Source organism: Oppia nitens, unplaced genomic scaffold (assembly GCF_028296485.1).
Source record: "Oppia nitens isolate AA-2021 unplaced genomic scaffold, nextdenovo-longstitch-racon4-pilon3 scaffold1_pilon_pilon_pilon, whole genome shotgun sequence".
NCBI classification, from domain to species: domain Eukaryota; kingdom Metazoa; phylum Arthropoda; class Arachnida; order Sarcoptiformes; family Oppiidae; genus Oppia; species Oppia nitens.
The window spans coordinates 8,952,005-8,974,803 of record NW_026533199.1 but is presented as its reverse complement, the minus strand read 5'-3'; the positions used below and the strand labels follow the sequence as shown (position 1 = coordinate 8,974,803).

The 22,799-nt window shown below is 21.3% G+C and overlaps 1 protein-coding gene across 1 annotated transcript in view; it reads left to right on the top strand.

The window, feature by feature from the left end:
• LOC128951203 (glutamate receptor ionotropic, kainate 2-like) overlaps nucleotides 1-21,217 on the top strand; it is a 37,156-nt gene extending 15,939 nt beyond the window's left edge. The window contains exons 4-14 of the mRNA XM_054296452.1: nucleotides 1,173-1,348; nucleotides 2,124-2,177; nucleotides 9,645-9,812; nucleotides 11,286-11,438; nucleotides 11,559-11,663; nucleotides 13,294-13,597; nucleotides 16,057-16,435; nucleotides 18,128-18,440; nucleotides 18,551-18,656; nucleotides 20,181-20,446; nucleotides 21,044-21,217. Of these exons, the coding sequence (XP_054152427.1) occupies nucleotides 1,173-1,348; nucleotides 2,124-2,177; nucleotides 9,645-9,812; nucleotides 11,286-11,438; nucleotides 11,559-11,663; nucleotides 13,294-13,597; nucleotides 16,057-16,435; nucleotides 18,128-18,440; nucleotides 18,551-18,656; nucleotides 20,181-20,446; nucleotides 21,044-21,217 (2,198 nt within the window). The remainder of the gene's footprint in view (nucleotides 1-1,172; nucleotides 1,349-2,123; nucleotides 2,178-9,644; nucleotides 9,813-11,285; nucleotides 11,439-11,558; nucleotides 11,664-13,293; nucleotides 13,598-16,056; nucleotides 16,436-18,127; nucleotides 18,441-18,550; nucleotides 18,657-20,180; nucleotides 20,447-21,043) is intronic.
• The last annotated feature ends 1,582 nt before the right edge of the window (nucleotides 21,218-22,799 follow it).

Below are 22,799 nucleotides of genomic sequence, written 5' to 3'. Positions count from 1 at the left end.
TTACAATTAATTTGTAGTCAAAATGTCAAACCAAACAAAAAATATTTGCAACAATAGTGAATCAAACAATTAAAATAAGCTATTTTTTGGCTCCGAGATTATAGTTGTATCTATAAAAAGAAATCATATTATTTATGATGACATCAGATATATATTAAAGCTTTTGTTTGAGAAATGACCGCAATTTCCAAAATAAACTTTTCTTTAAGGCTTTTCTTCTATTGATTTGATAGTTAAGTCAAAACTTCAAATATTTCTTTTGGATAACATTTATATAAATAGACTGTATATATATATATATATATATATATATATATAATATATTGGAATTAAACACTATAGGAAATAACAATATATTGAGTTAAGTTTTAGTCAAAAAACAAAGGCGTTTAGGAAACAAATGTTACAGAAAAAACTAAACGAAAAATTGGCGTTAATTTGGTAACAGTTTGTATAAATAACTTTAGCTTTTAAACAAAAATACCGTAAAAATTTAATTTGATTGTATATACTGTATATATTATTATTATTCTGTATATACAGTATATTCGCATATTGGCTAACATCTAATGGCAAACTTGTTTTCAATTTGTTTTCATTAGTAGTTAAACACAACTCATATAACAACTAAACACTACAAGACTTGACTTAATAATAGTCCAAAACATTTGACTGTAAAATAATTCAATATACAAACAATTACTCGCATAAACATTAAGACAAATAATAAAAGATAGAATTGTTTGGCTATAAAAAACAATATACATATTTATGTCGTTTTTTTATTGATTTGAATAAATAGCAATTGCATTGCAGACTCAGCATCAGTTTGTATTATAAATATACTTAATATTGTAAACCAAAATATACTGTTATATAAACTATACAACTAATGCTTTACTAGTTTATGGTCTAACATTTGTTGTCTAACAATCATTGGTAGCCATCACATGGATTATGTCTATCAATCAGTTTTTATAAACATTTTCACAAGATTTATTGACATTTCTTTATGGTTATAGATATTGCAATACATTATAAATTATACATTTAATATACTTTATATAATATAAATTCTAAGCATTTTTAAAATAAATTTATAGTTTCTTTGTTTACTATTAAACTTTTAATTTTTATTTTTTTTCAATTTGTTTTGTAATTAACTTTTAAAGGTATTGTCCGAATCCAAGACTTTCTGAAGGAAGCGCAACAATACGATTGGACGATAAAACTCTACCAATTTTCCGACAGACCCTATAGAGACATATTCTGGGAAATTAAAATGACTAAAGTATTTCATGTAATTATTGACGTCAATCGACTAAATATATTCACTGTTTTAAAACATGTAAGCATTTTATATGATATAAATTATATCTATTTTGTTATAACATTAGAAATTATATTGTTTTTGTTTTGACAACTATTTCTGGAAATTCATAGTCAAATTTGATAAATATATTTGTTATGCAAATTATTTTAATTATAAAAGCATTTTTTTAAATAAAAAAATTATTTATTTAAATTCTATTATTTACAAAATATGAAATTTTATAATAAAATTTTTAATATTTAAGCAAAACTAAAAATATTTAAAGTTACTTTATAAAAATATATACTAATTTTAGCACATAAATCATATTTTTATTACAAAAACATCATATTATATATATCATAGTATAATATTCTGTATATATATACTCAGTATATGTATTAGAAATACTGTATAATGAAAGTTAGAAAGAATATCGAGTTTAATAAATAGTTTAAATTTCTATTTTTATAGTATATAATAAATAGAAAAATAAAAATACAATTTACACAATATATGATATAAAAATATATATACTTTTTATACCTTAAGCTATAATACAATATTAAATACATAAAACAGTCAAACAATCGTAAAAATATAGGATTGTTATGACACTCGAGTTGTGTCCACAAAACACATACAAACTTCACAATCGATGATTAAAATGTCAATACATTATTCATTTAAGAAATATCTCTATTTTAGAAATATGTCTCAGATTTTTGTTGTGAAAAAAATAAAGTTCACAAATAAATATATTTATAGTTATTAATGTAATGACTTATTGATGAATACTATTGTATTGAAGGCACAGCAGGTCGGGATGATGACTGAGTTTCAAAGCTATCTCATCACATCATTGGTATGTATTAGGATTTGACAATTTGTTTGTTTGTTTGCTTACTATTCAATTTTACTATCACTTTACTGCCATTAATTTAAGCATAACTTATTTACTAATTAAATGTTCGTATATATTAAATAAAGTACAGCTTTTAATTTTATACTAATATAACTAACAGATTTAATACTAATAATAATATACTCAAATGCACGCAAATATGCTATAAGTTATTTGTTATAACAGAGTTGCTAAAATGGGGGGTAGGGGGTAGGGGTAAGACATCTTACCCCCTGAGATCGAGATTTTTTTTTTGATTTTACCCCCTCACCTGAAGCCAATAAATTAGCCTAAATTAGCCAAAAAATTTAGTAATTTATGTAAAATTACAAAAAAAAAATAAATAAAAACTAAATAAGTTTTAATATAAATTAATAGCTTTATTAATACTCAATTACATCTATTTAACATTATTTAAACTAAATAATAATGTAATATATATAATAAAACAAATAAACTTAATTTTTAAAAATATTTAAACATAAAAATTTATTTACTAATTAACACAAAATATGCTTTAAAAATACTAAATATGATATTAAATAAAAATTACATATGTAGAGTTCGGGTATCCCCACAAGGAAAAAAGTTCTCTAATAAATTCCCACCAATTTTCCAGAAAATAATGAAAACGTTTAATTTTTTAGCTCTTTATAAAATTTAGTGGGAATTTAGTGGAGTTTAGTAGGAATTTAGTGGGAATTCAGTCAAATTTTGAAAAAAATTGTCGTTTAAAAATGCAATAAAAACAAATGTTGATCCTCTTTATCCCCAAGCTTTTTCGAGATTTTTGCCATTTTACCCCACCCTATACCCCCCTTGAAATCGAAAATCATTAGCCACCCTGGCTATAACTGTCTACTTTTAAATTAAAAGTTTTAATGTATATTTATAACTAATGTTTTTTTAATTTAATTAAATTATTAAATTATATATTTCTTATCTTATTTTATCAGTATATGTAATCAAGACTTAGTTTTTAATAAACCATAAATTTTATTTAATATCTGATATTAAATTTTCTTAACAATGTACTGTACTTTATATGAAAAATAGAAATTTTCATTGAAACTAAAATATCACTTTGAAAATATTATTAAATCATTTTACAAGCTTGTTTGTTGTGCAAATATTTCAAATATTTAAACTATTTTATATTGTATTTTATACATAAATATTGCATTTTTAGGCAAATATGTTTTCAAAAATCAAAACAAACAGTAATTTTTTCTAATAAAAGTTTTCAAGTAATCGATATCGTTGTTCATAATACTGTACTATAATTAATATTTAGATATTTTAATATACTATTCATAATCTGTGTAATTGAGTTATACATTAATTAACATTACTTTATTGGTTTAGTGTTGGTTACTGTTGTCTTCTAAGGGTATATTGTTAGTGACCATTTACCTGACCAGTTAAATGATTACATATACATGATTGTATAAGATGACCTAAACAAATATTTTAACATTTTTTCTAAATTAAGTTATAAACAAAATTTATTAGTGTCTAACAAACATTTTTAACATAAAAATTATTGAACAATCATTGAAGTTTTCTTATAAATTTTTATAGAAAAATTCTATAATAATACACAGTTATTATAAAGCATATGTTCACTGGCAATGTTTAACTGAAATATTTAGATAAAATTAATTATATGACTTAAAATATGACAAATACAGAGAATTTAATGAGTAGTTTATTTCATAATATAATAGTTTAATAACAATGACTAACTTTTCAAAAAGCATTAATTAGCAAATTATTTATAGTCTGAACTTTTATTTTTTTTTAAATATTGATCTTAATTTTATCATTTATTTATTTTTTGGTTATTGTTATATTTTATTTTTTCTCTTGTTATTTATAAATTTATATCAGTATCTTATTATGTAAATATTGTATTTAACCAAAAAATAATAAAATAGTGACAATATTTATACAATATAGTCAATATAATACTATACTATATTGACTATATTAATAAACTTATTTCTTATACTGTATGATACAGTAATTTTAGACCGCATACAGTATATTTTATGTCATATAAATATATATATATATATATAATTTATATAATTAGTATATATATTTATTATACAGTATATTACAGAATATTAATAAAGTAAAATAAATGTTTGTGTTATCAAATCGTATAGAATATATTGTATGATTAAATCAATTGTACGGCTCATCCCATAAAGGATACAATTTTCATTATTTACTCCAATTCTTAATATTATTACTTATTATAATAATTTACTCATACGACTAACGGCAAGATTGACACTAAAGTTTGATGTCATCTTAAAATTATGTGTAATGAAATTAGTTTGGTTTTTCATATACTGATATAAATATATTTTGATGTCTAGTTCTGTATATATCTTAATTATTTGGATAGATAGCATAAAATGAAACAGGTTGATTTTAATTAAAAATGATTAATTATCTATTGATTGATAAAGTAATTTACCAGATTTTTTATTTTGAACCAAAATTATGATTATTAAATGATTATAAATGCTTAACTATAGTATGTTAAACATATGAGTTGATTATGATTTTGATAAATATTCGCTAACGAGTAATAGTATTTTCAGAAAATATTAGTTAAAAAACTCAATTAAACAATATATTATGTTTTGTATATTTATTTGAAAATAATGTTGTATTACTAGTATTGTGAAATTGACTATAATCTATATTATTGGCAATATTAATTTAAATAAATAAAAGCACAGTTATTTTAATAATAAATATAAATTAAATATCTAATTAATTGTAATACTTGGTGAGTTCCCTACTAGTATTTTTTGCATTTATATAATACATTAAACAATATATTTATAAAAAACGAATTTTCTCTGAGAATATTTTTAGTCAGAAATGATCAAAAATATCAATATTTAATATAAAACAATATATATATTGTATTTTTAGAAGTTTAAAAAAAGTATATACATTGTAGTATACAAATTAAATATTATAAGACCAGTCAAATGATTTATTGCTATTACTTTATAGTTGAATGGATTAAATGTTGAAATTTTTGATAGACTTGTTTTCTTATGAATAAAGAAAATGTTGTTTTTATTTAATTTGTAATACATTATAATATACAATAGTATTATAAAGCATAAATAAACATAATGTGACAGCATATATAAATTAATGTAATTTTTATTTATTTATTATTTAAATCTATTTTGTAACAAAGCTTTACTTTATAAATACAATAAATATACATTAATTAATTACAAACTAATTTAACAAAAAATTAGCCAATTTTTGATGTATGGGATTAATTGCAAATTAATTATTCTAATAATTTTTTGAGACATTCTATGTGTCTGTTTGTATAAATATATTATATGTGATATAGAGTTTCTCATTGTTGTAATAAATCTTAAAATATATTTCATGTTTTATATTATATTGTCTTTCATTGATTTTGGAAATATAATATTATTTTGTATTAATATAATGATTAATTAATTTAGGTTAGAAAACGCATTATAGTTAACATTTTATAGTTAACAGTTAACATTGCGTTATAATTAATTTAATAACATAATTTTGATGAACCAATTTAGAATAATTTTTATTTAAATTTTTTAAGTAAAGTATACATAAATTTTGATTGTTTTTCTAAAGATATCCCCAATATTTCATGAATCTTAATATACTGTAATACAAATACTGTACAATAAAATATATTTGAATTTTTATGTTTAGTTTTGCGTATAAAATAATAGTAAATACTTTAAAAGAACAAAATAATAAAAATGTTTATTTTTGATTTGGATTTTTAAATTCTTATAAAACAAAATGACAAAATTATTTAATAAAATATTTATTGAAATGTTTTTTATTTTAAAAGTTATAAATAGTATTAAATGAAATGTGATTTATTATAAAGTAATGCTTAAAAATAAATAAAATTTTATCCACTTTTTCTTTAAGATTTTTACTGAATTTGTGTTTCAAAATTCACTTCTATTATATATTTTAATAGTTGTTATCAAATTATTAAAACAATTCTTAATTTTACTTTTAAAAATATTTTTTAAATTGCTAACAATTTTTTATATTAAACACATACACATATATAAAGAAGTGGTCAAATGATGTTCCGTCGCGTAATTTTTAAATAACTTTTGAACGGTTAGAGTCTCTAACTTAGAGATAACTTAATTCTGTAAAATACATTTAAGAATATCATATCGACCTGACTTAATATACACGCAATTATAAAACTAGGATGAACAAATGTTATAAATATTGGAACCAAAGAAAGACACTATCCTACAAATCTAACTACAAATGACAAATTTATTATGACAGACAAAGTTTGTAGTCAAGAAATAATAGTTTAATATAAAAAAAGAATCATCAAAATCGGATTGGTAGTTTTATTTTTATGGTTTGTTAAGTTTGTTATAAATCATTATATAAATTAGTCTAAAATAAAAATGACATTGTTTATGACCTTTATTTATTAGATGAACTTTTTAATTATATTACTAATTCTAAAAACAAAATTTTAATATGTCGACTAGTTTTCAAAATAATTGAATTTCAATAGTGTGATTTATATTGTATTTTGATTAATTTGAAAACTAGTTGACATATTAAAATTTTGTTTTTAGAATTAGTAATATAATTGAAATGTTCATCTAATTAATATATACAAGTCATAAGTAACGTCATTTTTATTTTAGACTATTTTATAAAATATGACATGATAAATATAACAAGCCATAAAATTAAATTACCAATCCGATTTTGATGATTCTTTTCTTCTATTAAACTTTTTTATTACTAATTCTAAAAATTATTAAATTAAACTATTATTTCTTGACTACAAACTTTGTCTGTCATAATAAATTTGTCATTTGTAGTTAGATTTGTAGGATAGTGTCTTTCTTTGGTTCCAATATTTATAACATTTGTTCATCCTAGTTTTATAATTGCGTGTATATTAAGTCAGGTCGATATGATATTCTTAAATGTATTTTACAGAATTAAGTTATGTCTAACCGTTCAAAAGTTATTCAAAAATTACGCGACGCAACATCATTTGATCGCCTTTATATATACAGTATTGGACAAAACTATCTGTGAAAGGTTTGAGACCTAATATCTTAAAAACTACTGGATCAATTTTGATACAGTTTAATGATAAATGTAGAGTATATAATCATGATTTTATATAATTAATATTAATTTTTAAAAATTAGTCATTTAAAAGTTATAATAATATAAGTGAAAAGTTTAGTATTTTACATTAACATCGTTACCAGCATTAAGGGTTGCTTCCATACATTTTGTCATTTTTTAATTAATTTTTAAAAATTACTTATATTATTTTTGGACAATTTTAGTAATTTTATATAAACTAGATTATATACTCTACCTTTATTATAAACTGTATTAAAATTGATCCAGCAGTTTTTAAGATATTAGATCTCAAACCTTTCACAGATTGTTTTGTCCAAGACTGTATATATATAATACAAATTTTTCTAGTTTATAAAACTTAATACGGAATAAAAGTTAAATAATTTAATTAGAAATTTGAAACTATTTTAAAATATCCAAAATAATTTAATTTAAATAAATATTTATAATTTTTTAATATAATTTTCAAAATAACTGAGTTTTATTTTCTGAAATCTATACGAGCCTTTTTTGTGTCTGTCTGTAGTATTTTCTGTGAATTTTGAAATTCTGACTTCAGATTCGGTTAGAGGACTACTAATAATGTATTGAAAAGTTGCATAAAAAATGATGTATTACAAGGAATTAAAAGGATGATGGTCAAAATGGCGGATTACTTGAAAATTTTCAAAGTATCATAATTTTTTTAATGTTATAGATATTAATAAACCAAAAAAAATAAAATTGTTTATAACTCAGTAAAAACAGATTTATAAAATTTATATTAGCTGATCACATAGTATACAACATGATATTTTTAGAAATTATTATTAGATTTTTTGGACTGTAATTATTTATAATTTTTTTAATTTGAAATTTTAAACTTTTTGTTCCTCGTGAATTTTATATCCTGACCTAAATGTAATTTTAGTCAAAAAAAATCATAAAGTTAATTAATATTCATGTCTGTTTGACTTGATTCCTTAACCAAAATGACATTTTATGAGTCATTAGATACTCGACATGACAAAAATTTTGTTTATTTTGTCACACTGAGTAATTTGATACCATACATTACTAAAATTGAGTTTGTTATGTAATTCTGTCATTTAATACCATTCATGACTAAAGTTGAGTTGTTTTGTCTGAATCATTAAAAATGATTTAAATGAAGTGTGAGTTAAAAATGATTGAGTATGACAAATAATAGTCAGGTTTAGTCATGTAGGATATTAAATGATTAAGTATGACAAAATAAACAACTATAGTCATGTGGGGTATCAAATGACTCAAAATGACAAAATAAACTCAACTATAGTTATGTGGATTATAAAATTTTATGACGTCATTTTTTCTGGTAATGCTTTCTAGCATTCTCAACTGGTTTATAATATTACATAGTAAAATAATATAAATTACAATATTTTGGATAATTTTATTTACTTTATATAAGTTGAATGAAATAGTTGGTTAAAAATGTTTTTGAATATTATTATTTTAAAGATTTTAATTTTGGGTATTTTTGATGAGACCGCTTTAGTTGCAATTAATTATTGTATAACACATTATAATCAAATATATTTATATATATTTAAAACTATTAGATAAACACTGTCTATCTATGAAATATTAAAAATACTTTATTTTCATAAATAACATTACATTGCATACAGTTTGTTGTTATAACTATTGATAGAATACTAATCCCTATTCATCTAATTCCCTATCATTTGATCCACGATTTAAATAATAATACAAATATTTTGTCTACATTTAGAATTTAATACATAGAAAAACAATTGACTGATTATGGTTTAAATATGTTTTTAAAGTCTAAACTAAAATTTATATAAATGTATTGTTTGATAGATAGAGTCATAAACTGTAAATTAGAAGAACAACACAATCTTAAATATAGTTGATTCAAAAAATACAACTTTTCACATATAATATTGTACTGTATATCATATCATATCATATGTTAATATAATATTAATTTAATGGATCATTAAATGTCACTAAAACTTTGTTTTTTTGTTTCATTTCTTGTTTTCTAATAATAATATATATATATATATATATATACCGTATATATAATTTGATTAAGTTATGAGACATTGGGCCAAAAATAAAATGTTTTATATTGTTTTTATATGACAAATAAAATAATAAAATACTGAATAGTTTGTGACCCAATTTAATGACAACATATTTGTTTTAAATATCTTTAGTTAACATATTGTTTGTCTACAGGACTTACAGACAATAAATTTAGAAGATTTCAAATTTGCCAAAACAAAGATTACATCATTTCGTTTGGTAGACTCAACAAACCCTGAGCTGTACAGTCTAATGACCGATTGGACACAACTGGCCTCAAAACGAGGGCTCAACAATGCCAGTAAACCAACTAATTTATTGGTATGTTTTTTACGGTTGCTTTTTATTTCAGATATTTTTTTGTCTGTCTGTCAGATATTCAACACAAAAGATAGATATAAATAGTATTCATTAGTATAGCACCGATACATATAGTCCTAAACAATACCCGAGAGTCAAAAGTGTCGTTCAGTTATTGGTTGAATACAAATAACACTTAAATGAGTTTTTTGGTGAAAAACTATTCAATTGGTCCGAAAAGACAATAAAATTAAATGAGTTTCGCATTGCAATCATCAATAATAGTCTGATATTATAAAAATATCGTATAAAATGTTAATTTATTTTTCAAGTTTTATTTATATTTCGAGATAACACAGCGAGTAATACCAATAACTAATGCCTTACTATAAATTAAACACCTAAGAGATGATGAAAAGCATTTATTGTTTAAATTAAAAAACTTTAGTTTTATTTAAAAAAATGGTGTTTAAGAAATTACAAGAATTTCTAATTTTGTAATAGTTTTTTATGTTTTTGTTAACGCATTTTTCACATACAGATAGTTGTCATAGAAATTAATTTATAGAATATTTTAATCAATTTAATCAAATTTTTTAAAATTTTAATTTGTAAAAATTAATTTTGTTTTAAATAACAATTCTATTGCTTTATAAAGTAAATTCATTAAAATACACGAATATAATGATTACATGTGTAAACAGTTTCTAATACCGCTATAATTGTTAGCAAAAGTGATTTACTTTGTGAGTATACACTTGACTTGCAATCCATTACTTGATTAGATTTACGCAATCATTATCCCCGTAAATCACTTAAATATAAATGTAATGTTATTAATGAAAGATATTATTAAATTTAAGTTTTATATATATTATAGTTGATTACACAAACAAAATAAATCATATAGCAATTTATGAAAATGTTTATATTAAATTGAAAAACAATTTCATACCTTTATATATATATATATATATATATTAATAAATGCAAATATTTTGAATATAAAATTTTGTAGTATATTATTGAATTTGAAATCTAATTTCTAAACGTTGTATAATTTAATATTATAACTTTTATATTCTGTATGAAATTTGCAAATTTTCATTATAACTTTAGATAAATATGTAAGACTTTTATTTTTTCCAAAATAAAATTACTATATTATTGCTTATATAATATATTTCAGATTGAATGCAAATCACATTTATTTTTGTAAACATTACATACGTTTTTAGCTAATGTATTGGATGTATACATTGTATAGCATTGGATAATATGGAAGATCCATAAAAATTGAGATCTCGTGTAATGATAGAGATCTATATTCATGTTTTGAATATGTTATGCCAGCAAATGTTTATTATATTTAACATTACAATAATTGTCTTATAGAGAGTGATTTATTGTTGTAGTATTGCATATGAAAGTATATAAACAGTAATATTGTACAACATATACATTATATCTATTAATATATACATAATATTATAGACAGAATCGGCACTACTTTACGATTCAGTGAAACTGTTGGCTACAGCACTACAAGACTTAGATCAAAGCCAATCAATAACAATGCCATCAATCAGTTGCCAGAGTGACAATCAATGGCAATTCGGTACATCTCTCATGAATTACATGCGACCCGTGAGGACAACCAGTTTTTGACATTTTTATATAACACTAATATATATGCAAATCAATCAATTAATCAATTTATTTATTTATTTTTTAAAACTATAAAATATTTCTATTTTATAAAATTAGATCACATTTAGAGGTCTCACAGGACTCGTAGACTTTGATCAGTTTGGCCACAGAAGTAGCTTTACTTTGGATGTAATGACTATTAGTGACGACGGACTTCAAAAGGTTATTATGAAATAAATTTATGTAAATATTTTATTAAATTTTATTTCTTGAATATTCAAGATAATGTATTTTATTAATAGTTTTCACATAATAAAAAAAATACATTTTAAATTACTTTTTTTAAATAAATTATGTATTTTAGCTAAATTTTATTTACATTTGTTACACTAAGTGTTATGTTATGTCAATTAGAGTTTTATTCAAAGTAAGTATATGTTTAATACATTCATACACTTAAATAAATATAAATTCAATAACATTTTTACTATAATCTACATTTGAATTGTAAAAAGCATTATTATATTTAAATACTATAGTATATAATGTTGTGTTAAACTCAGTGAATAAATATAGATATTTATAGATAGAGAGAGTGAGATCTTATTTATTACATCATAATCTCTAAGCACATATAATTTGATAGTTAATGCCATTTCAATAGTCGTTATAAGTCGAGTGCAAACTGGGATATACACGATGTTTGTAGAGGACAGTTATGTTTGTATGGATAGAGTTAGTAGGGCTTCGAGCTATAAATTGTGTCCATAAATACAAGACATTTATTTCTGTTGCCTATCTATTGTAATGTTAGATAAGTTTACAGACATGTGAATGGCTATCGATTTTTTTGCCAAAAAGTATACACTCTTTCACTCTCACTCTATGTGTTTGTAAATACTATTATACTGTATATTTCCCTTGAAGTCAGTTTGTATATAAAATATCCTACCAGTGCTTGTATGTTATGAAACCTTTATATAGCAAACATACAAATTATTAGCAATAGTATTCATGATTTAGATAAGGAAATAGAAAGTTATTTGTTCTGAAAAAATATTATTACATTTAATATATATTATATTTATTTTTAGAGACAGTCATAGTTTTCTTTTATAAAATATATAAAAGTTATTTTTGTTTTTTGCAAACATTTTGACTATTTTTTCGAAAGGCTTTACGATAATTTTTGTTTATATATTTTTACTATACTTTAAATTATTATAATGTATAAAAAAATTCAATAATGGAGTTACTGTACTGACACTTAAATGTAAGTGTCGTTTGAATATCAATAAGTTTTTTCATAATTTAATTAAAATCGTTTTTATGGAGATTTTTTTAAATAAAATTTCATTTTAAGAATACAATCAAACATTAAGTGTTGATAAAGTAAAGTATACTTTAAAAATAAATATTACTTTAATATATTATAATGTATTCATACTATTAAATGAATGTCATTTAGTGGCTAATGCTTTGTAATTGATTTTATGTTAATTTTATAATAAATTAATTTTACACATAATTGTCTTTCATAATATATGAAAACATTTGCGTGAGTGAAACATTGTGTGTTTGTGTGTGTGTCAATGAGTGATATATAGAGATAATAGGGATTAAATGATAAATGATTTCAAATAACCTCCGACTTAAATGAAAGAAAACGATAAATAAGTTGATAAATGTGACACTAAATTAATTATTTCCTCGAAATATTAACACATTTACTAATGAAAAATGAGATATATTAAGTCTAAGCATAAAATCTAAACATTGTATAATATTTTTGGATTTAATAGTTTTAAATATATATAAAGTTTGATATATTTTGTATTTATTTGACTATTAGATCGGGTATTGGAGCGGAAGTCAGACTTTACAGCCATTGAACATCAGTGACGAGTGGAGAGACAACTTCTCGTACATGTCTTTGGCAAACCAGACATTGATTGTCACAACTATTATAAACCCTCCCTATTGTATGCTCCGGGAGTCGTCCAAAACCAAGTATGGAAACGATCGCTTTGAGGGTTATATTGTCGACTTAATCGACGAGTTGTCCAAACTGTTGGGATTTAAGTATAAATTTAAAACAGTTGACGATAACAAATATGGTGCCAAAAATGAAACGGGATTTTGGAACGGACTTATCGGTAGGTATTTCCTAATTATTTTTTATATGAAACCAAAAAAATGAATTAATATATCAAAACTACAAATATTATATTTTCTTTACACATATTTTTTACTAATAAAATAATACCCATAATAATATATTAGAGTATTATATTACAGTATATACGGTATATAATATTTAATAGTCAATAATCTCTATGAATGTTTTAATTTTACCAATAAAATAAGATATCAATCATATTTTTATAATAAATGTTATATTTTCTAAATGAAAATATAAAGTATCTAAGAATATAAATATCAAACAGATATATTTAACCATGGAACATTTACATAATATTTAATTATAAATATTCCTAACTATAAAATAAAATAATCTGAAAATTTGTATTTAATTTATATTTGAAATAAAACAGATGTTTTATAAGTAAAAATAATAAGTACAGTATTTTTACAAAAATAAGTTTTCTTATTTTTTTGCAAAGATTAGAGATATTACATAACAAATAGAGTAATTTAATTCAAGGACATCAGGGATTTTTAAAAAAATAAACTAGTATATTTATTTTTTAATCATATTAATTATTTAAAACAATACAAACTAAACTAATGAGAATGTGCAACTTTAAAAAAAAAATATATTAATTATTTTTACATATAGAAAATTATTAAGATTTTAAGATTTTAATAATGATAGTCACAGTTACTACAGTATATTAAAAATTACTTGATTATAACAAATATATGTCTATAACAGTGATAAAAATTAAGTGTTATCATGATAACTTTTCATTTAAAAATTAAACGTCCTTTATAGCACATTTGAAAATTTATACGTATAAATTATTTAAATTTTATCCAGGATCTTTACATAAATTATAATAAAAAATTGTATTTATAATTTTAATCACTGGTCTATAACTTAGTCTATAAGTTGAATCATTGAATGAATGAATAAATGAATGAATGAAAGGAATCATTACTTACAGAAACCTAAATATTATTATTAAAATTATTTTTTTTATGACAGCATTTTACTAATTAATAATAAATTATTATTAAAATGCATTGTTTTATAGAATTTAATTATGTTTTGACTATTAAAATGAATTTATAAAAAATAGTCTTATTATTATATTATACAATATATAAATAAACCCTAAATTGAGTAATAATTCATAACTTGCTTTAATTAATTATAATTACTTTTAGACTATTTTTATAATTTTATTTTAAATTACACTCTATGTAAAATTTTAAAACTTTAATAATATTATTGATAACAATAGTATATGAATTATAATAATTTATTTTTTAGTTAACTGATAAAAATTTTAAAAATACTTTTAAAGTCATATAATTAATTTTATGTAAAAACAAATTTTAAAATGTTGAACAAATTGTTTTTTATATCAAACTGTATTTAATATATATAGTATAATAATAATGATGATGAAAAGATTAAGTCATATGGAAATTACATGAAAAAATTAAATAAATAAATAAATAAATACAGTATCAAAAAATGCTACCATTTATTTATTTTTACGAAACTTTTATGTGAAGACTAATATATTCTATACAATACTAAATTTTATTTATAAATTAAATTTTATTAAAATTATTTGTATTAATAAAAATTTTTACTGAAGCATACTGTATTTATATATAGTATATAATATATATTTTTATAGGATTAAAAACAACATGAGATTTAACATTTATTCCAGAAATGTTGAGTTTAATTTTTATAGATTTTTTTTGGTATTTACAATATTATATACAATAGTTTTATACACAAGTAGTATACGCTAGATTACTCTCATACATAAAACTAATTTGCTGTATATTTATAATTTTTAAAATTTATTTTACAATCACAAAATTAATAATTACTAATTTTATTACTTTAAATATTTAAAAATTTAGTTTTAGATATCACCATGAAAACCATTTATAGTTAATAAAATTTGTTTTAAAAAGATATATGAAATAATTAAAATAGATAAACAAAATGTAATTATGAATGAATTATAACGAATACAATAACTAAAAAAAACTTTAGCTAAAATAAAACCATTATTTTATTTGAAACAACAAATACTGTATATGTTTTCAAAATAAAAATCTTATGACTCATAAAAATGGGATTTTGTCCAAAATAGTAGATCTTTACTAACAACAAAATAATTGTAATAACACTTTTTCAGAGCACTAATACACACATATTATTATTAACGTAAATAATACATAATTTTAAACCAATTTTATGACGAGTCATATATATATCAGGAAAGAACAGATACAATAAATGACAATCTCTTGAGAATTACGGCTTTTCTATAATATATAAAATGAATCAAAATTTGCTATTATTTGTTGCTTATTCTGTACAATACAACACTACAATATACAGTATATTACTGTACATATAATCTATATAAATATAAATACAGTACAGTATATCTATTTATAGGTGAAGTACTGAATGGAAAGGCAGATATAGCAGTGGTAGACCTGACAATAACATCTAAAAGAGCCGAAGCCGTGGACTTTACATTGCCGTTCATGAATACGGGGATCAGTATATTGTTTAAGAAGCCGACCACCAAAGTGACCACTTTGTTCTCGTTTTTGTCTCCTTTTTCAAACATCGTTTGGGTCTATGTATTGGCCGCTTATGTAGGCGTCAGTTCAGTGCTCTTCATAGTTGGTCGACTATCACCCTATGAATGGGATAATCCTCATCCGTGTCGTAACGAAGATTTTGTATTAGAAAACAATTTCAGTCTAACAAATAGTTTTTTCTTCACTATTGGTTCACTGATGCAACAGGGATCAGATCTAACGCCCAAGTATTTCATTATTATTATTATTATTATTATTAATTTTATATTGAATTTATTGTTATAATTGAAATTACTTTTTGAAAATAAAATAGTTTTTAGTATGATTTTTAATACACATTTTCTATATACTTAATACCGGTAGTATAATATATTCATATATTTTATACATAAATATAGTTATTTTAAAGACACTCTATTTATAATTTAGTTTTCTGTTATTTTTTAAATATTATTTTTGTTTTAAAATATATTAAATTTGTGTCATTATTATTTTATAAATAAATTAATTTTATAGCTATGAATTTGAACAAAGATTATAATATATTATAATTTTAAACGTAAAATCAGGAATTTTTTATAATTCTCCAAATTTCTCGTTAATAAATGATAGAAAATTTTAGATATTTAAATACAATAGAAAAGTAATATATTTCTATAAAAAGTTTTTTAAAAATGTTATTTTTTATAAAAAATATATTGATATTTCTAAAAATTTTAAAAATATTTTTTAACTGATTATTATTTAGGTCTCTATTTATTTCACAATTCAATTTATATTACATATTACACGTATAGATAATGAATAACACAGAAATAGAAATTCAAAAAAACATACAAAATATGTGGCAAATAAAACCAACAAAACGTTGTGTTATTTTGAACTTTTAATATTAATATTTATTTATAATATAACATTGTATGATTATAAAATAAAATTGCCATTGAAAACAAAATTAACATTACAATCACAAATACAGAAATTTCTTTGAGAAACTTTTTAAAAATTTTCATTTTTTAAATAATTCAATTTATAATTGCGATTATGATAATGCAAATTAAATTTTATTTGATTTAAAAAAACAAATGTATACATATGAAAATGATAAATAAAAATAGATTATTTAGAAATATATTATTAATATTAATAATAATAATAAATATTTTAAAAAATTATCATAATTCAATTGAAGAGCTCTTTAAAATTCAAGAATAGTATCAAAAAATAAATAACTTTTCATTTCTGAAGCAATCAAAAGAAAAAAAAATAAATTCATTGCATTGAGAAAAAAATCTTACGTTTTATGCTTAGACTTATAACAGTTTAAAGGACTGGTATTCATGACTTTTGCCTCATAAGAGTCATGAATCAAACAGAATAACTTATAACAACATATTATATAATGTTTGAAAATTTAATTTAATTTATACCACATGTGAACAAAAATAGATATTATAAGAGAAAAAAATTACATCATTTTTACGAGAGGGACTGTATATGACATTTATGTCCACGAATTGAATGTTTATGTAAATACAGAAAAATAAAATATATTTGGATTTAACAAAAAAATTAATAAATTTGTTTTCATAGCTGCCATACAATGGTAGCGACATTCAAATGGTTCCAATAAAATCTACTCAAGTATTTTATTATTATTATTATTATTATTATTATTATATTATAAAACAAAATTTATTATTTTATTTTGTTTAATAGTCACATAAATTACAAAATAGTATATGCGATGTCTGTTTTGATTAAACATTTGAATAATGATCTATATATGATTTAAAAATATATAATATATTACTTTGAATAACTTGTAATTATTTAAAAATACTCAAACATAATCAAAATAATTCATATAAAATGATTTTGTTTAATATGCATATTAATAAACTAAATATTTCTTTTAGGGCAATGTCTACCCGAGCCATAGCCGCTATTTGGTATTTCTTTACATTGATAATGATATCGTCATATACAGCAAATTTGGCCGCATTTTTGACGGTTGAAAAAGTGATTTCTCCCATCGAAAGTGCCGCAGACTTAGCTTCACAGTCGTCTATAGAGTACGGCTGTCTGGCCAGTGGCTCCACCCGAGCCTTCTTCCAAGAGTCCAATATATCTACATTTAAAAAGATGTGGGAATTTATGAAAAATCGGGACGTATTTGTTGACAGTAATGATATCGGCAAACAAAGAGTCGAAAAAGGCAATTATGCTTATGTAATGAACATTTAATTAATCACTTAATTGTGTCATTTGTGACCATTAATTATGCTCTCTCTCTCTCTCTCTTTCTCTTTCTCTCTTTGTTTCTTTATATATATGAATAGTTGATGGAATCGGCGTCTATTGAATATTCAGTTGAGAGGGACTGTAATCTGACCCAAGTTGGAGGTCTACTCGACACTAAAGGTTACGGAATCGCCACAAGAAAGAGTATGACCACTGAATTCTAATTGTTTTATTTGTGTCACAACTTTCCTCACAAACACATATTTATACAATATATACTGTTTATATGTATCGGTATTATTAGAGTTTTAATTTTAAACTAAACGACACGAAAGTCATTTAAAGTTTTTATGAAACCGCTTTATGAGATATGTATACTGTAAATGCCATTATTTATTGAATCGTTTACTTTCTTTATTATATGGGTATCAATTTAATATATAAAATACTTTACTATAATATATATATATTTTCATTTTCTACAGACTATTGTCTTAATGTATGTAATATTCTCAGCGGTATATATAATAGAGTTAAAGGAAAATACATAACATTTTTTTGTCTAACATTTCTAAAAATTGCTTCGAAAGCGAATATAGAATATTCTGTGATTAAATTAATACTAATTATTTTAACGATTTAGTAAAAAAAATACAAAATATTTTTATATAAAAAGTGAAATTTTTAGCTCAAAATCTTTTGATATTATATCACTGAATTTTAGCAAAGAAAAAGTAATCAATCATTGAAATACTCATAAATTAGGAATAAGTTAGTATCGTATCTAAAACTATATAATTTCTATTGTACTGTATATACTGTACTATACATAACATGTATTACATATAGTATATCTCATGTGTATTATAACAATTATTATTGTCGTTTTTTGTTAGTCATCTAAACAAATGATAGCTAAAAGATTGTGTTTATTGAATAAATAGGTGATATAATAATAAATAAAATCATTATAAAGACTACACATTATTAATTAGCATGACTTATGGTAAAGAATAAAATAATAGTTATTGTATCTGAAAACAAATCTTAAAAATAAATCAATTTTTATCTAATGATATAAAATGGCAAAACATTTAATAAATTAATCCAATGTATGTACAGTATATTGACTTTTGAATGAGAGAGTTATTAAACATTTTATATAAATTATAATGAATTTACATTTTAGTTTTTGTATTTTATTTTTATTTATTTTTTAAAATAGTTTTTTCTTTAAATCTATTTAATAAATAAATGTTTAGCACATATTGTATGACTAAGAGAGTCTATGAATCGATTACTTAATATGTGTTGAAAAATGAGATCCAAAATCAAATTAGAGTTCACTTTGCAATAATCGATACGTGAAATAAATTATAATGTCGTGAATACATACATACTATCTATTATATATATATATATATATATATATAATATATATATATATATATATAAAGTATGTATAAGTATTGATAAAAAATAGATTATTGCAAACTTTAGTGACAAATAACTGACAAACAATTGAAAATAGTGAACAATTCTAATCAATTCTCTCTCTCTCTCTCTCTCTCTCTCTCTCTCTCTCTCTCTCTCTCTCTCTCTCTCTCTCTCTCTCTCTTATACTTTCATATGTTTAAATATAAGTTTAAAATTAAATTTCAATTTTTTGAAAAAATATGATTAATTGCACTGTTTTGTGTGTGTGTGTGTGTATTGTCATGACTATAGACTCCAAATATAGGGGTCTGTTATCTCAATCGATACTTAAGCTTCAAGAGACGGGACGACTGTTAATGTTGAAAGAAAAGTGGTGGAAACAGAAGAAAGGCGGCGGAAAGTGTACCGACGATAACAAAAAGTCATCGTCAGTGACGGCACTCAAGATCGACAATGTCGGCGGTGTTTTCGTCGTACTTCTCGGAGGACTTTCGTTGGCCTTCTTTGTGGCCATTTGTGAGTTTATGTGGAGATCCAGAAAGTCAACCGCCGGATGCGTTAGTTATATATATTTTTTATGTTATAAAAATTGTTTTTTCTATTTTGCAAATCCTTACGTAATCTCTAATTCAACAGAAAATTAAACATTTTTTTTAATTAATTTTAATTATAAATTGCATTGTTATGCATGTTATTCATGTTATTCTTTCATAAAGTAAATTGTTTTTTATAATTTACTTGAGATTAGTCTCTAAAATAAACTTTTTATTATTACTTAAAATGCAACATAAATTATTTTACGCCAGACATTATATTATTTAATTATTTATTTTTATAATAAATTACTTTTTAAATATAATAACACATAAAATGACAATCAAAATATAAACAAAAAACTAACATAATTTATGTGTTCAAATACAGCATAATATTAATATTTTAGATTTAGTTAGCTTACTTTATTATATTTTATTTATTTATTTTTATATTATAAAAATATTGTATAATAAAAAATGATATATTATTCAGTTTATACATTGACTAATATAAAAATATATTTGATATAATTTAGATATTATAAGCAAACTTTATTAAATTATTTATTGACTATTGTTTTCTTCTCTCTATAAATATATAAATATATTATAATATAGGAAACGATGTGTGAAGAGATGATAAATGATCTCAAGTTTTCATTTGCCTGTCAGTCAAAGTCAAAACCGGGAAAACGGAAGTCATATGAAGACAATGTCAACAATAGCTCTTATAATACGTTATCACAACCGCAAGTCATTAGAGGACAGTTTACTAATAAACTTGATTATTAAAATGTATAATAAAATTTACAAACAAACTCATCACATATGATATTTAATATTATTATTATGTATATTTGTAATATAATGTATATATATATATATATATATATTTAAAAAATATTTAATAAATTTATTTGTATATAAAATTAATATGAATAAAATTTTAGCTAAACTATCAAACATAATAAATGATATAATTATTTGATTTTAAAGGACAGTGATTGAAGTGATAAAAAATTTTGAAAAAATGAAAAATTTCATTAAAAATAAACTGATAATTTTTCTATCGCTATTTGTATAGTAATGTTTTCAATTGATATATCATAAAACAAATTAAAAATGTAATATACAAAGAGTGAAACTATAGATAACTAGAATTGTTAGTTTTTAATTAGGAAATAATTATTGACATAAAAATTTTATAATAAACAATTGATATAAAAATGTAAATAATAAAAATGTATAGTATAATAATATATAATTGACAAACAAAAAGTAAATGTAACATGTACAAACTATAGTAAATTTTGGTTTCATCAGTATATTTATAAATATTAGACTTAAACAAAACTAAGTAATTGCTCACAAAATGTTGATATTATTTTACATGAAGAAACTTCATTAGGATATTATTAAATATTTATATGTAAATTATAAAATGTTAAAATATATTTCGATAATATTCCTGATGTAACAAAATTATTATATTATCGAAAAATAAACAGTTTGAATATGTTTTTAGTATTTTTCTTATAAATTTAATTATATTTGTTTTAACGATACGTGTGTTGTTAACGATAGCAATCATTTAAGATTTTATTTTAAGCATAAAATTTTTAAATAATTTATGTATTAAAAATACTGTATATTTAATATGTTAGACGTGATGTACTATAAATTTACAGACAGGCACTTGCCTTATATTTCAAAACCAATATCTCCCACAAGATTTAAGTTAACTTTTAAAAATATTTTTCATTTATTGAAACAAATTCTTAATATATTTTTATTATTTAGTTTCAAAGTAATTTTGTTGTATTATTATTTTATATCATAATTTCATTGTATATTTTTGTTATTAGTTAAATAATAATAATATATTATTTAAATAGCAAACTGTTTTTATATAATTTTTACACAATTTAAATAATTAAATAAATATTTTATCAAATTATAAATAATACTGTTAGTCACTTAATTGATTGGCCATACAGTATAGTATAATTTTTATTTATTTTTTAAATTAAAACAATTATTTAAAAAGATATTTTAAATTAAATTTTATAAATATTTTTTTCTATATTTAGAAATCAAATTATAGTTTATATAATATATATAAGTAATATTAAGTAATATATAAATATGCTGTATATATATATATTATTTTATAAATTGCATTTTATTGATAGTACTGAATAAAAGAATAAAAATACTTAGAAATCATAATCAAAAAGAAAATTTTCAAATTAAACACTAAAAATATATTTTCTTTTACAGATTACTAGATTAGTCATTCAAAGGTGTTAAAAATAAGTCATTATAAAAGTTAGTAAAAAAGTTGGCAAATAATTACTTAAAATTTATTTATATT